The 14,087-nt window shown below is 42.7% G+C and overlaps 1 protein-coding gene across 1 annotated transcript in view; it reads right to left on the bottom strand.

Moving 5' to 3' along the window:
* Positions 1-7,150: 7,150 nt before the first annotated feature.
* FLRT2 (fibronectin leucine rich transmembrane protein 2) overlaps positions 7,151-14,087 on the bottom strand; it is a 93,611-nt gene continuing 86,674 nt past the window's right edge. The window contains exon 2 of the mRNA XM_036267472.1: positions 7,151-10,837. Within this exon, the coding sequence (XP_036123365.1) occupies positions 8,473-10,455 (1,983 nt within the window). The 5' untranslated portion in view covers positions 10,456-10,837 and the 3' untranslated portion in view covers positions 7,151-8,472. The remainder of the gene's footprint in view (positions 10,838-14,087) is intronic.

Here is a 14,087-nt window from a genome sequence, read left to right as displayed (position 1 = left end):
TTAGCTGGGTTCCCTGCCAGGTCTGTAGGTGGTGACATCACGGTGGATCAGCTGAATCACAGGGTATTATTCTTTGGAGAGGTCGAATTGTGCCACTGACTGGGACCACTGCAAACTCTCTGAGTCTTTAAGCCAGACGATGTTCTCTCTCACTGATGTTTCTATCTCTCTCTCCCTCTCCCTTTCTCTCTCTCTAAAATCAATTAAAAAAAAAAAGTTTTGGTGGTGGGTGGGGGTTGACATTTGAATTGTATCTTGAAAGAGGAACAGTCACAAGGCAAAGAACAAAAGACCTTGAGCAAAAGTACAGCAATATGAGGATCTTGTGTTCTCTTGGAGATAACCTGAGCTTGTTTATTCATTGTAAGTATATATCTCAAAGAAAGCACATAATGACTGAGGAAGATATACTAGTAAGAATGCCAGGGAGAATGTGTGGGATGACATATATGTCACGCAAAGACTTTGAATTCTGTCTTGAAAATAATAGCAATGAAATAGTCTCTGAAACAAGAGAGTGTTGTAATTGGGTGTTCTTTATAGAAGACCTGCTGCCCCACAGTGTATAGGAAAGGTCCAAGTGATGACAAACGAGGGGGAGGGTCTGAACCAGGTCAGAGCTGGGAAATAGAAGCCAGAACACACGAGAGAGGCTGTAGTGCTGGGACCGTGGCAGTTGGCTGACTAAAATGTAGGGGGGGAGGGGGCGCTCGGGGAAGGCAAAACAGCCCAACGACCAAGGCCCTGTGATTGTTGAATACCAGTGGCTTCCAGAAAAGAGTTTTGATGATACAAAGTTAACTCTCCTTGGAAACAGTCTCATTCTGCTGCAAAGTTTACCTGGCCTCAGTAAACATTTGCTGAATGAAAAAAACAAAACTAAACTAAACTAAGGCCCTGCAGGTTGAGCGTCAGTGGTTGAGGGTCATCCCTTGCACCAGGAGGTCACTGGTTCAAATCCCGGTCAGGACATGTGCCTGGGATGCAGGCGTGATCTCCGGTGCAAGAGGCAGCAATCAATGTTTTTCTGTCACCAATGTTTCTCTCTCTCTCTTTTACCCTCTCCCTTCCTCTGTCTAGAATCAATAAAAACATATTCAAAAGAAAACTAACAAAATTTCATACTACTTAAACCAGGGAGGTTAGCAGACTAAGATAGAACATTTTTTTTGTATCTAATTAACAAAGATTGACCCAATATGGAGGTTTAATATATCATTGAAATAATAAAAATCCTTCTAAGGGTGTATTCAGATTTTTATCTAGTTTAGCCTTCATACCAAGATAATTAACAAATGGGATTATCAGTTGGTGTGCATGCTGAAATGACATCTGATGTGGAGTATAATATTAAAAATGCTTTATCCCTAACTTTCTATATAACTAATGATTATAAAGCTTGTGTAATATCCTCTAAAGGATACATTCTCCATTTGTGCTGCAAAAATAAAACAGTATAGCCCTGGCCGGTTTGGCTCAGCGGTTAGAGCGTCAGCCTGCGGTCCCGAGAGACCCGGGTTCGGTTCCCGCTAAGGGCACGTACCTCGGTTGCAGTTTGTCCCCGGCCCTGGTTGGTCATGTGGGTGGCAGCCACTCGATGTGTCCCTTCACGTCGATGTTTCTCTCTCTCTCTCTTCCTCTCTCTCCCTCCCTCTCTATCTGAACAAAAAATGTCCTCGGGTGAGGATAAAACAAAACAAAAAAAAAGAAAAAAAAAAAGAAAACAGTATAAATCCAGAAACTGATCGCTAATGCCCTAATAGATTCTGATGTGTGAGCATCTTCAGCAGGATCTACAAAATACTTAGAGCAACCTCTCAAGTATAAAACAAATTCATTGCTAAAAATAACCTGACTCAAGTCCTTTTAATAGTTCTCTCCGCTCACCCTGTGGGTGTAGACAGATCTGCATTCCATCTGAAGCTGTCAAATCAGATAAATGTGTGGCCATCAAATAATCACAAAAACAGCATTTCTATTAAAATGTGGGAATAAATTACCCAGGGACTGCAAAGACATAGCTATTTTGAGGTTTATAAAAATGATCCCTTGACTTGTCACAAACAATAATGAATATGTGTATCCAGAGTGAAGTTATAATGATGTCCATCATCAAAACCTTACATGTTGACTACAAATTTATCTTAATGGCTAGTCTTAAAGCTAGGAAATTTATTAAGAGGTAAGAAAACAGTTAAAAAATCCATGGAGTCATGCTTGGGGTTAATTTCTGACTCTGCCATTCTCAGGAAGCTGAGTTTTAAAATCTGAAAAATTAAGAGACTACACCTTACAGGATTGAAGACAAAATGCAATTACGGGTATCAGAGCATTCAGAATACAGTCTTACATGTACAGAAATGCTCAATAATAGTCAGGTGCCATTATTACTATTTTCGTTTGATTCCCAATCTGGCGTTCAATAGAAATTTAAGAGGTTGCATGTGTAATTACCAAATACAATTCTTACACTTTAAATTACTTGGTATAAATTTCAAAATTTTAATTCCAATTGAATTCTGAGTTTATCAATCCACTATCACTTTGTTTCATCTATTACACACCAAGAACATCTAATATATAAGACAGATGCACCATCAAATTTGCCAACAAGTATGTATGTCTGTTCTGTTACCTTAGATATGCTGTTGAGTTTAATGAGAGATTGTTAAGTCATTACATGGGTTGTGAGACACTAGAATGAATTAGAACATGAGTTTATTACATGATCTGTGAGCTTCTTAGCAGTAGGGTCATATTTTTCTCTAAATCCCCCATAGAACCTAACACAGTCTTCTATAGAAAGTGGATGAGAAGTAAATACATTTAATTAACAAACAGATTTCTTTAGGAACATTGTGGGATAGGATGTATGCTTGATTTGGCTAAAACTGTATTTTGTTCACCTATGAGACCTCTAAATTCAGCCCAGTGCCTGGAACAGAGCTGAACTTTAAGAAACTTTGTTGAATGAATGATATTCCTTGACTAAGGGTCTGGTCTTGATAGAATAGGGTATGTAACTCTTGATAAAATTAACCAAAGATGCATGAACATTATTTTGCATGAAATCTCCCAAATGTGATATAAATCATGTTACCACTGTCTTTCATAGTCATTTTTCCAACAGAGATCCTACAAAGAATGAATATGAGTTAACTGAAGTGTCATGATTTTATTTCCTGATTTAATCTCTGTCAAATATATTATTAGTGAACTGGCCAAGAGGGGATTTAAAGAAGGGGGCTGAGGGTTCTGGAGTATCGTGAGATTAACCCAGAGTCGAACTTGGGTACAGGAATTGATACTTTTTCATGAGTGCTAATTAAAAGTATAGGTGGACCCTGGCCGGTTTGGCTTGGTGATTAGAGCATTGTCACGCAAACTGAAGGGTCTCGGGTTCAGTTCTCAGTCAAGGGCATGTTATTTGGGTTGCAGGTTTGATTCCTGGCCCCAGTTGGGGTCATGCAGGAGACAACCAATAGATGTATGTACCTCTTTCACATTGAAGTTTCTCTCTCTCTCTCTCTCTCTCTCTCTCTCTCTCTCTCTCTGTCCCTCCTCTCCTCTCCCCTCCCTTCTATTCTATCTAAAATTCAATGGTAAAATATCCTCTGGTGAGGATTAACAAAAATAACAACAACAACAACAAATGTATAGGTTGATGAGTTATAAAAAATTCTGAAGTAGAAAAGGACCAAAAGAATTCTTAAGGAAAACTGACATTTAAAACAAATAGTATATAAGGGGAATGACTACACTGATCAAATAACGGCATCAGCATTCATCTATATACTAAACAACATAGATTTTACATATACAAAATAATATGCTCAAGGTATGTGTGTATATTTAAAAGATATTTGTAGGATCACACAATTAGGAAATAGAAAATAACATGAAATTCCATGTAAACCCCTCACATCAAAAGAGTCAAATGGTCTTAAGACACCAACGTTGTCTTCAAGGTAGGAGAAAACGAAAAATCTCATTACCTCCTTCTTCCCTGCCCTCCTTCTGTGTCCGCAGGAAGCAACCCTTAGTTCTCTGTAACCTTAACAAATATCGGCTATGACCCAATAAACTTACTCAGATAAACACAATGTGGTTTTCTTTTAAAATAAGCCTTTACTGAATATATCAACAAGGTACTGTATAGTGTAGAGTGAGTTTGTCATTAACAAAGTGTGCGACGTGATAATCTCAGAGGATGAGCGACGCAGAATCTTCCTCGTGGTCCCTTGTCTGCGAGAACGCGCTAAACACAAACCAGAAGCAAATCAACATGTGATTCAAACAACAAATCATCAGGATTAACTTTCAGTGAAGATACACGGGTCCTCCAGGGACACGCAGGGGCAACGCCTTCACCTTGCCTCTGACACGTTATCAATCTGACATCCCGCATCTCTGCAAATGCCCCCGAGCGTGTTCGTGTGTGCACACATGTGGGTGACAATTCTTTAAAAATGCCTGCTGCGATGGCCTTGCTTTGTGCTCTTCTGGTGAGTGTGCTGCTAGAAAAGCGAAACGCTTGGCAAAATAATCTGATAGGCGCGCTGTAACAACAATGTCCTACGTGTACAAAACCTCCTCCCCACTCTCAGCGACAAGCATCCCCTGTCACCAGCCTGGTCTTTCAACCCTGCTGAGGAAACCAGAGAAAGGTGTAAACAACAGCGTTCTGTATTGGCATGGGGACTTAAAAATAGGAGCCTCTGGCAAGGTGTGAAGAGAGGAAGAGGGGTCTTTTGTTTTGTGTGTCTTTTGACCAGTTGGGTGCTCTTTCTCGCTTTGCCTTCCCACGCAGCTGGAAAGGTAAGTCATGAACAAAACCTTTATTCTGGTCTATTCTCAACTTCTAATGTGAAACCCAACTTCTCGTTGTGATGGGTTAGAAAAAGGTTACGAACAAAGAACTCAATGGAAATTAACCACTTCATTGTCAGAAGTTGCCAGGGCCGGTCAAGGGCCACCTCTGCCCCCGTGGACTGCAACAAAACTGCGGAGTTTGGAATGGGTGCCCCGCTCAGGCCAAGAGCGTGTCCTCCTCAGTGGGGAAGGAGGTGCTGACTCCTGGAAAATGGCTGAGACCACTACAATCCTAGTAGGAAAGGGAGCTGTGATATTAGCTACTTTGTTAATACTTCTTACCAGACTGGTCACATTACACCTTTTTTTTCACCTCAGAGGAAAAATAAAAACTCTAAAGTGTTTTCAATCAACATCCAGAGAATTAGAAATTGCATTATTTCTCACGGGGTAGGATGAGGAAAACGCAGTTCTGTCTCTGCCTATGATTGTCCCATGTGATGGGCCACTAATGCATCAGATAGTTTCAGGGAAATCCCAGGGTCTCACCAGGATCAAACACATCTCCCTAACCAAACAGGTATTGATGACAACCCTCGGCCTGAATGATGGTCAATGACATCTCTATGATCACGACTATGCCTTTTCCTTATAGAAGTTCCTCTGCACAGTGGTGGCCTACTATCTGAAATAAGCATCAAGCTCTTTATAAGCCAGCAAGTCTGGCTTTGTTCATGGTCTGGGCCTCCGCGTTCAACCTTGACTGTTGGCTAAACACCTCAAAATGCATAATAATGCCAGCAAGGCAGGGCCAAACACATCAAAGCATAACCCGCCACTGCTGGTTGTTTAGCAGTTTCTTAAACCACATAAGGCATCACAAATCTCATGATGTGCTTTCCGTCCTGGTGTGGGCGAGAGCCTTGGGCGGGTTATTACAAATGGGGCCCTGGTTTTCATTCTAGCCATCTTTGTCATGCTGAGCCCAAGATGAAGGGACAGCCTGTACCCGGATTCCATCTCTTCAGGAACACCTTCTAGCGAAGGAACCTTTTCCCATCATTCTAAATATTTCACATGCCTAGATCCCCAATGGACCACTTATGCCCCAAATTATTCTGTGAATCCCATAAGACGTTAGAGACACTTCTCCATCCTTGGTCTTCTTGGCCCAGAGTAAATTATTTCAGCAGCCAAATATCCCACTAGGGGTTATACACAACACAAATAAATAAGACTGATTACTTTGTGGATAAAAGGGGGGGAAAAAAAAAAACACTTCTAAAGGCAAAGTACCATCATTTGAACACATAGCTTTATCTACACAGCCAAGGGAAAGAGGGCGGTGGAAGGAATTATCCAGTTGAATACACAAAACCCATGTCATTGTCCTGAAATTTTAGATGGTTCACTGCTTCACTGATCACCTTCACAGACTGTCTCATCCCTTCACTGTGTGGACCTAGCGCTAAAAAAGCAATAGCCAAAACTCACTAGTTAATCGACTAAAACAGAAACCAAAATCACTGTAGAATTAATTAAATTAATTCAGTTAATTTTGGCTCAAAGGACTGCACAGTTTCAATTCTTGTGTCTAGAACATTATATCTTCAGTTATATTTTCTGCTTATTCTGAGGGACAAGGGAGATTAAAACATATAAGTTGGGGCTATATTATTAAAGAAAATAAAGCTCTTACTATAAAGAAAAACTTGCATAGCATTTTACACCTAAAATTTTACAAAGAAGACACATCACAGTTCTATTTTGTTAAAAGTGAGTGACAGAGAGAGAGAGAGAGAGAGAGAGAGAGAGAGAGATTGCAAGCACACAATGATTGTGACATTAACTTTATGGATCCCTAAAATAATGGCCAGTGGTAGAGGAAATAGGCAACACAGAGTGAAATACCTAAATTTGACTTTAAAAACAATTTTCCAAGGGTGTAATTTTTAGATAATATATGTGATCTATAGCCCTTCTAAATCTAAGGGATGGGAAGGAGGAAATTATATATGCTTTCTGAAGGTGGGCATTGCCTCAAAATGATCTGGATTGAAGCCTGAACATCCCTCTCTTCTCTATGCCCTGTGCTCTGTGCCCAGCCCTACCAAGATTAGGGAAACAAACCTGGGCTCTCTGACTTGTTCATTTTTCATCTGTTATCCTGTGAACGTAAGATTGATTATCCCTCCACAATTCCCAAAGAAGAGGAACATCCAAGATTGAAAAGGAATAAATAAAATTTCAAAAATGGGACAGGATCAAAGTCAGTCCAAGGAGGAAACTCGATATTGCTTTAAAAAAACAAAAACAAAAAAACATTATTTTGGCCAGTGTTGATGTGTCCTTATAGAATTGTTAGCAGTGAAAACTAGTATACATTTTAAAGCGTAGATGGATATTTTTGTGCAACCAAGACTGGCGTCCATAATTTTCTTTTAAATTTTGAGCAGAGGGGGGAGAAAAACAAACACAGTATAAACAGCTAATTACGAAAATATATGTGAGGTGACTGGAAGACAAGAATTTGCGAGGGGGGTAAAGGTATTAATTCAAGCTATTTCAACATGATACTAACAAAGGCAGTTGACGGTACAGCAGAACCACCGATCACTTGATTTGTCTACATGGTATCAATAATTTTTAAATAACAAGTTGTTTGACTATATTCCAGACTTGATCTCTTGTTGGTCTTTGTATCATGTTGACATAGCTGCAATGAATCTACCCAAATAATTCTCATTATCAAAAATAATTCCATTCAATATAATCTTCCCATTATTTTTATTAGCCTCTTCTAAAAAAAGTATTCTAGCATATATCTCTGTTGAATGTGATTCAACCTGACATTTAATTTGAATAGCAACACTTTTAAAGGGAATTTTCTTGCGGGGACGTCACACCTGTCCCTGAATCAGACTCGGGTCCCTAGTTTGTTATCACATAGGGCCAGGGAGGCAGTGGAGTGATTTCTAAGTTCCTGGTCAGACACCAACCCCCAGGCTGAAGGGTCTTTACAAAACTCGCCTCACTTTCTTCATTCTGCCAGTTTAGGTTAACTTATCTCACAGGAACTGACTTCCTTGTGATGCGTCCTCCATGTCCTGTTTGGGGTCAAATCAGGGTAACTACCTCCCTTTCTTATAGTTTGGCGTTTTTAGCTTTTCTTCCAGACCAGGAAGAATAGAAATAGCATAAAGATCTCTGGGCCATTCTTTGTGTGGACCCATCATTTACCTGACCCCAGTGAGTCCGTCTTCATCTGCCCTGTCACCTGAACACCAGCTCTCAGAAAGGAATCTATCCAGACAGCTCAACTGCAACGTGGTGCATGTGTATCATAAGGAAGAATCACTGGTTCTTTCGCCTTGGCATTGGGTTCTCATTGTACAACCCTGTACAGTACTTCAGCAACTATTTTTTTTTTTTAAGATTTAAAAAGCAAAGAGTTACAAAACTGTTTGTAATTAACTTGAAATAGAAAAGATAGCACTTTTTTTAAATCCCATTATATAGTACACCGTATAAATTACAGAGTATTCAAATGCACAAATGCATCTGGGTAACATTTATCAAATGTAATCTGCGTGTCTTTCCGGGCACACACGAGTGCTCTCTCGGGAGTGTCACTGTCACGGGTGACGCCGGGCCTCGCTGTCACGTGTGGCAGTGCTCTAGGTCGGGCACGCTGCTGTTGCAGTATCGCATGTTGTTGGGGATGTGGCAGTCTGTGTAATTAATGCCCCCATTTGGGGTGTAAATGGGCTGCAGTCTGAAATCTCCTTTAAGGAGCTGATCGTTATTTAAGGAGACGATCTGAAAGCTGGTTTCTGTCATCTCCAGGATGGAATTGTCCTTCTTGGTGCCCGCCTCGCAGTAGTCGTCTTTCCGCCGGCCACGGTTGTATTTCCACTTCTGGGAGGTGTAGCGCCCCTTTTTGTGCATGTGCCAGCAAAAGACGCCCAGCAAGACCACGAGCACGAAGATCACGGCGCCCCCGATCAGGCCCGCCAGCAGGAAGGGGGAGCCCATGCTGTGGGACGTCGTCTGCTCGTGGCTGGAAGCGGTGTTGCTGCCATTGTTCAGGTAGGAGGCGTGGGTGGTGGCCTCGGAGCAAATGGTATCCTCCACCGCTCGGTAGTTAAACGCATCCAGCGGCACCAAACAAATCCGGTAGGTGGACCTGGGCTCCAGGTTCACCAGGCTCAGGTGCTGCTTCTCCCCGCTGACGATGCGTTCCTGCACGATGCCCCCCACCAAACTGTGGCCCATTTTCACCCACGTGAGTTTGTACGCCATCACGGTGAAGAGCGACAGCCAGCTGACCTGAATGGAAGTGTCGTTCACAAAGTGGACAGACAGCTGGATGCGCTCAGAAATCGGCGGGGTCGCTCTTTCTCGGCCGTCCCAGTCGGGAATCGTGGGGCGTCTGGAGGTGGTGGGAGTCGGAGGCATATAGCTTTTGCTGGGGGTGGGGACAGAGAGCGTGGGTGGCTGGGTTGTGGGAGCAGCTGTAGTTGGGGCCGGGGTGAAGACAGGCAGGCCGGGGGTGGTGGTGGGACAGGACAGAAGATTCATATTCAACTCCCGGACGGCCATGCCCCGGACTTGCTCAGGACCTTGGCACATGAAACCTCGCACATTGAGAGAGGAAGGGATGTATTTGAGCCATTCCGTGACCCATTTAATACTGCAGTCACAAAACCAAGGGTTGTTGCGAGCGGTCAGCTGCTTCAGGTTGGAGAGATTATCGAAGACCCCTTGCGTCAACACGCGGAGTTGGTTGTTGGATATATCCAGCCGTTCCAGCTTACGGAGGTTAGAGAAAGCGGTCAAGGGGATGTTGTTTATCTGGTTGTCCTGCAGATACAACCGGAGCAGATGCGTTCCTGGGAGATCAGGCGGCGGGTGGGAGAGCGAATTCCTCACGATGGAAAACTCCTTGAGCTTGGTGAGGTGGCTAAAAGTGCCCTCGGCGATGCCCTTGTTGTTCAGGAGGTTCCCGTCCACAATCAGACGCTCCAAGCTCGTGAGGTTCTGAAAGGCCATGTCTGAAATGACAGCGATTCGGTTCTCATCCACTCTCAGCTCTTGCAAGTCCACAGGAAGCCCCACGGGCACACTGCTCAGATGATTCTTGGACAGAAACAACAACTTGAGGCTGACAGCCTCCCGGAAGGCCCCGTCTTCCACCCCCACTGTGGATATAGAGTTGTCATCCAGGTGTAGCTCCTCAAGCTTCAGGAGCTGGGCCAGAGCCGCCCGTGAAATGGTCTGAATGTTGTTTTCCTGCAAGTGGAGAACTCGGACGTTCTTGGGAAGGTTCATGGGGAATTCATCCAGTTGGTTGCCATACAGGTAGACCGTGTGCACCGACTGTACGTTGTGCAGTTCTGCAGGAAATCCAGCATTATTAATTTGGTTGTTGTGGAGGTAGAGTACGGTTACGCCCTCCGGGATCCCAAGAGGCACTGAGGTCAAGCTTCGCTCGTTACAGTAGACAAAGTTCCTGTCGCAGCGGCACACGCTGGGGCACCCCAGGAGTTCTGACACTTGTGAGTAGAGCCCCAGAGAAATGAGAAGCCAAGATTTGAGGAAAAAAGCCCCATGGCTGGGCCACTGTGTGGTCTGCAAGCCCATCTCTGAAGTACAGAAATAAAATACAAAGTAGTGGTGAGAAGGGAAAAAAAAAAAAAAAAAGACAGCAAAACTGAAATGATTGGATGGGGTTCTGTCAAAGTCCAGAACGCCAACTAGAGGAAAGTCCCAAAGGCCCACGGTGAAAGAATCTCCCTGCGGTCTCTGGTCGTATCAGCCTGCGTTGCCCTCCTTGCTGTTGTGTTCCATGTGCAAAAAAGGAAAAAATTCAATAGAGAGAATTTTCTACACAGGCAACAAAAGAAGCCAAGTTATCAGCGCTCAACAGGGGGCCCCGATGGGCAGGCAGAACACCTTTCTTCGGCTGTAGGTCAGGTCAGCGTGTGTCAGCCTATGGACTTCTTGGTTAAGCTCAGTCAACAATCTGTTGGAGGGAAGCAGAGAGAAAAGGGTCAGTTCAATGCAGTAATGGAGGAAGTGTTGCCCTGACTACACACCTTTCAAGAGTGATGTGTTAGGGAGTTATTGACTAGAGGCAGGTGATCGGCATTAAGTGATGTAACAATAATTTAGTTGAAACGGTGGTCAATAAATGAAAATGACTCAATTACCTTCAATTACCTACACGGTTCTCTCTCACTGTCAGTGACCATATTGTGCATTTTACAGTCCCAGTCAGGACCTTCTCCTAAGTACTGTTTGCATGACCAAAGAGACAGACTGTTGAAGCCACCAATTGAAAGAACGAGATAACCTACAAATCCAGCTGTTTGAAGCGTCGTTTCAAAGTGAAAAAGGGGACCGAGGAACTAATAAAATTTAAGGGGAAAAGATGTGAATCTCTTTTGAGATATAACTAATGCAAAATGGAGACTGACAAAATCATTTTAAAAGATGTAGCCTTCATTCCCTGGCCGGTTTGGCTCAGCTGTTAGAACATCCACCCGCAGACCAGTCGAGGGTTCGATTCCTGCCAAGGCCACGAACATCCATTGTGGTTCATCTCCAGCCCTGGTCAGGGTCATGCGGGAGGCAACCAGTCTATGTGTCCCTCTCACATTGATGTCTCTCTCTCTCTCTCTCTCTCTCTCTCTCTCTCTCCTCTCTCTCCTTCCCTTCTACTCTATCTGAAGAAAAATAAAAACAATATCCTTGGGTGAGGATTAAAAAAAAAAAAAAAGCCACTTTTGCTCTGACACTGTGATGAAGCGCTGTAAATGGAAGATGCAGAAGCCTGTGTGAAGGCAGAAAGAAGACTTTCCTTCCCATTTCTTGCCTCCTCTCATCTTTTCTCTTTCTCCAAAATAGCTTAAATCCAAGCTACCAGGTAGAATAACCAAACACGGTCCAGGATGCATTTTCACTTATCCCCTTTTGGGACCTCCACGTACAGATAAGACCTGCCGCTGGGAACCCTTTGACAGCCGCACGGCTCATGACTGGGAATACATTCATTTTCAACATCACAACCTTCTTGCCATCTGTGAGCTGTTCCTGCTTTTAAAGGACTTCCGGCAAACCTTGAGAGAACGAAGACGCAGTTGCCACAGTAAAGGAAACCCACAGACAGCAGTCATCTCCGTGCCCCAGAATGTGTCCCATCTGTTTTTAGATTAGAGAGATAAAGAAGTTCATTGGAAGGTGCCAGATTTGATTTTCCTACAAAATAAGTTAACATGACGGGACATGGAAAGCTATGAGTCTCTTAATTCTCACCAATACCCGGTGATTGAAACAGCTTATATCAAAAAGCACAGAGGAACCATTTGAAGTGGCTCCCTTAGCTATGTTTATAAACATCATTTACAAAGAAAAAAAATTTAAGTGCTATTTAATGGTCAAGGATATTGTAAATTTGTTCTACAATTTAAAAGATGGTGCACCATCTAAAAAAATGCCTTTAATGACCAGAAATGGTAATATTCATTACTTATTGTTCAGATATCTTTTTTTAAAGGGGGGGGTGTGTGTGTGAAAATCTCTTTCCAGGCAAAAACAGGTGGTTTTTTATAAAAATAAACCAAACATTATTTAATTTGTTAAATTTACAAATATATGGTTTGCCATGGAATAGGATCCATCCCCTTAGCAAAACCCCTCTATGCTTACAGAACAATTCATAATACAGCAAAAAGCAGTATGGGAAAAACAAATTTAATGTAATAAGCTCGGTGCCATCCTTAGCTCCGGGTTCAAATTTTCAAACCATCAGTGTCCTCTAAAAGCTCACTACTCCAATGTGATCCTTTGCCCAAGAGCATACGCCTGACCTCAGAAGTGGCTGGAAACACAGAATCTACCTGTTAGCGAGAGCCTCAGGTGTGCATTAACATCTAAGAAGCACCGCCCTAAACAGTGTCATCTTACTTAATCATTCAAATGGCTTAACTCATGACATGAAAAATAAATGTAAGAGCATGATGTCAAAGGACTGTTTTGAGAAAAGTAAAGGCATAAGACACACTAGCCACTTCTGTCCCCAAGAGATAGCCTGAAATTGTATCTTACATGTAAATGACATTTTCCAGGGCAGAGCAGTGCCCTGCCTCTATATGTCACCTGGCCTCAGTGGACTCTTGAAAAATATTTATCTAAATGACAAGCACTAATGTCTGGTAAAAGTAATTTGTAGTCAGAGGAGACCACTTTTATGAAGCATGGTTTATTTATGAATAAAAAAAACTGTTTGGTGCTATTAGCATTTATTCTTCAAAAGAAGTAGAACATGGAGACCAAAATAATAGAATCTAGTATATTTTTGAGTACTCCACAGGAACCTTCAAAGTGTGATAGTAACACACAGTGAATAAAATTTCCTAAGGGGGAAAAATAGCTGCTCCGGGTAAGTTCCTAAATCAAGACAATAGATGTGCACATGCCAAGATTTTAGGGCTGGAAAAACAACAAACCAATATTTAAGGAGGACAGAATTTACTTGAAAAGTTCCTCAGCCAACAGCCTCTAGGTAATAATCACTGGGAGTTAACAAAGTGCTCAGGGATGGACCGGGGACTCTCATTAGGCATCCAAATTGTAAAATTTCCACATGCCTGCTGTGTCCTCTGGAGAAAGAGGTGTAAACCCCTCTGACCCAGGCCTTGAGCCCTTGCAGTTACAGGTTGCTTACGAGTGCTTCTTGCCTAGTTACGTAGGGAGAGGATGTGGTCCTGAAGAGGACCTCACAGGATTGCATGGGGCAGACCATTACTGTCTATCCACCTTCCTAGGAGCAAAGTCCCACCTAGATCACCATGTGTTGATCAGTTCTGACAAGTGCAACTTGGACTGACAACACACTCTAAGGGTTTTCTCTGAGCTACCTGGGAATCCCACAGCATACCAGCGCACAGATGTGTTCTCACCTCTGGATCAACCACAGCCCACAGAGTATGTCAGCCAATGCGCTGTCTCTTTGTTCAAAGTAGCACAAGGGCAAAATCACAAACTCAGAAAAAAAAAAATTTGATTTCAGTAAGCTAAAATTGTCCTCTGTATTTTCAGCTATAATTCCTGTCAATTACTGACAGCAGAAATCCTTTCAGACCTGAAGCTGGAGACTCTATTTACAGAGAAACTAGAACAGAGTCAACAGTCAGAACACTGAGTCCTGAGTTCTCAACCTACCTCTGACCCTCCATGGCCGAAGGACTCTGGATAAATTAACCTTTTTATTT

This window comes from Molossus molossus, unplaced genomic scaffold (assembly GCF_014108415.1).
Source record: "Molossus molossus isolate mMolMol1 unplaced genomic scaffold, mMolMol1.p scaffold_m16_p_1, whole genome shotgun sequence".
Lineage (NCBI taxonomy): Eukaryota > Metazoa > Chordata > Mammalia > Chiroptera > Molossidae > Molossus > Molossus molossus.
This window is presented reverse-complemented; position numbering and strand designations above follow the sequence as displayed.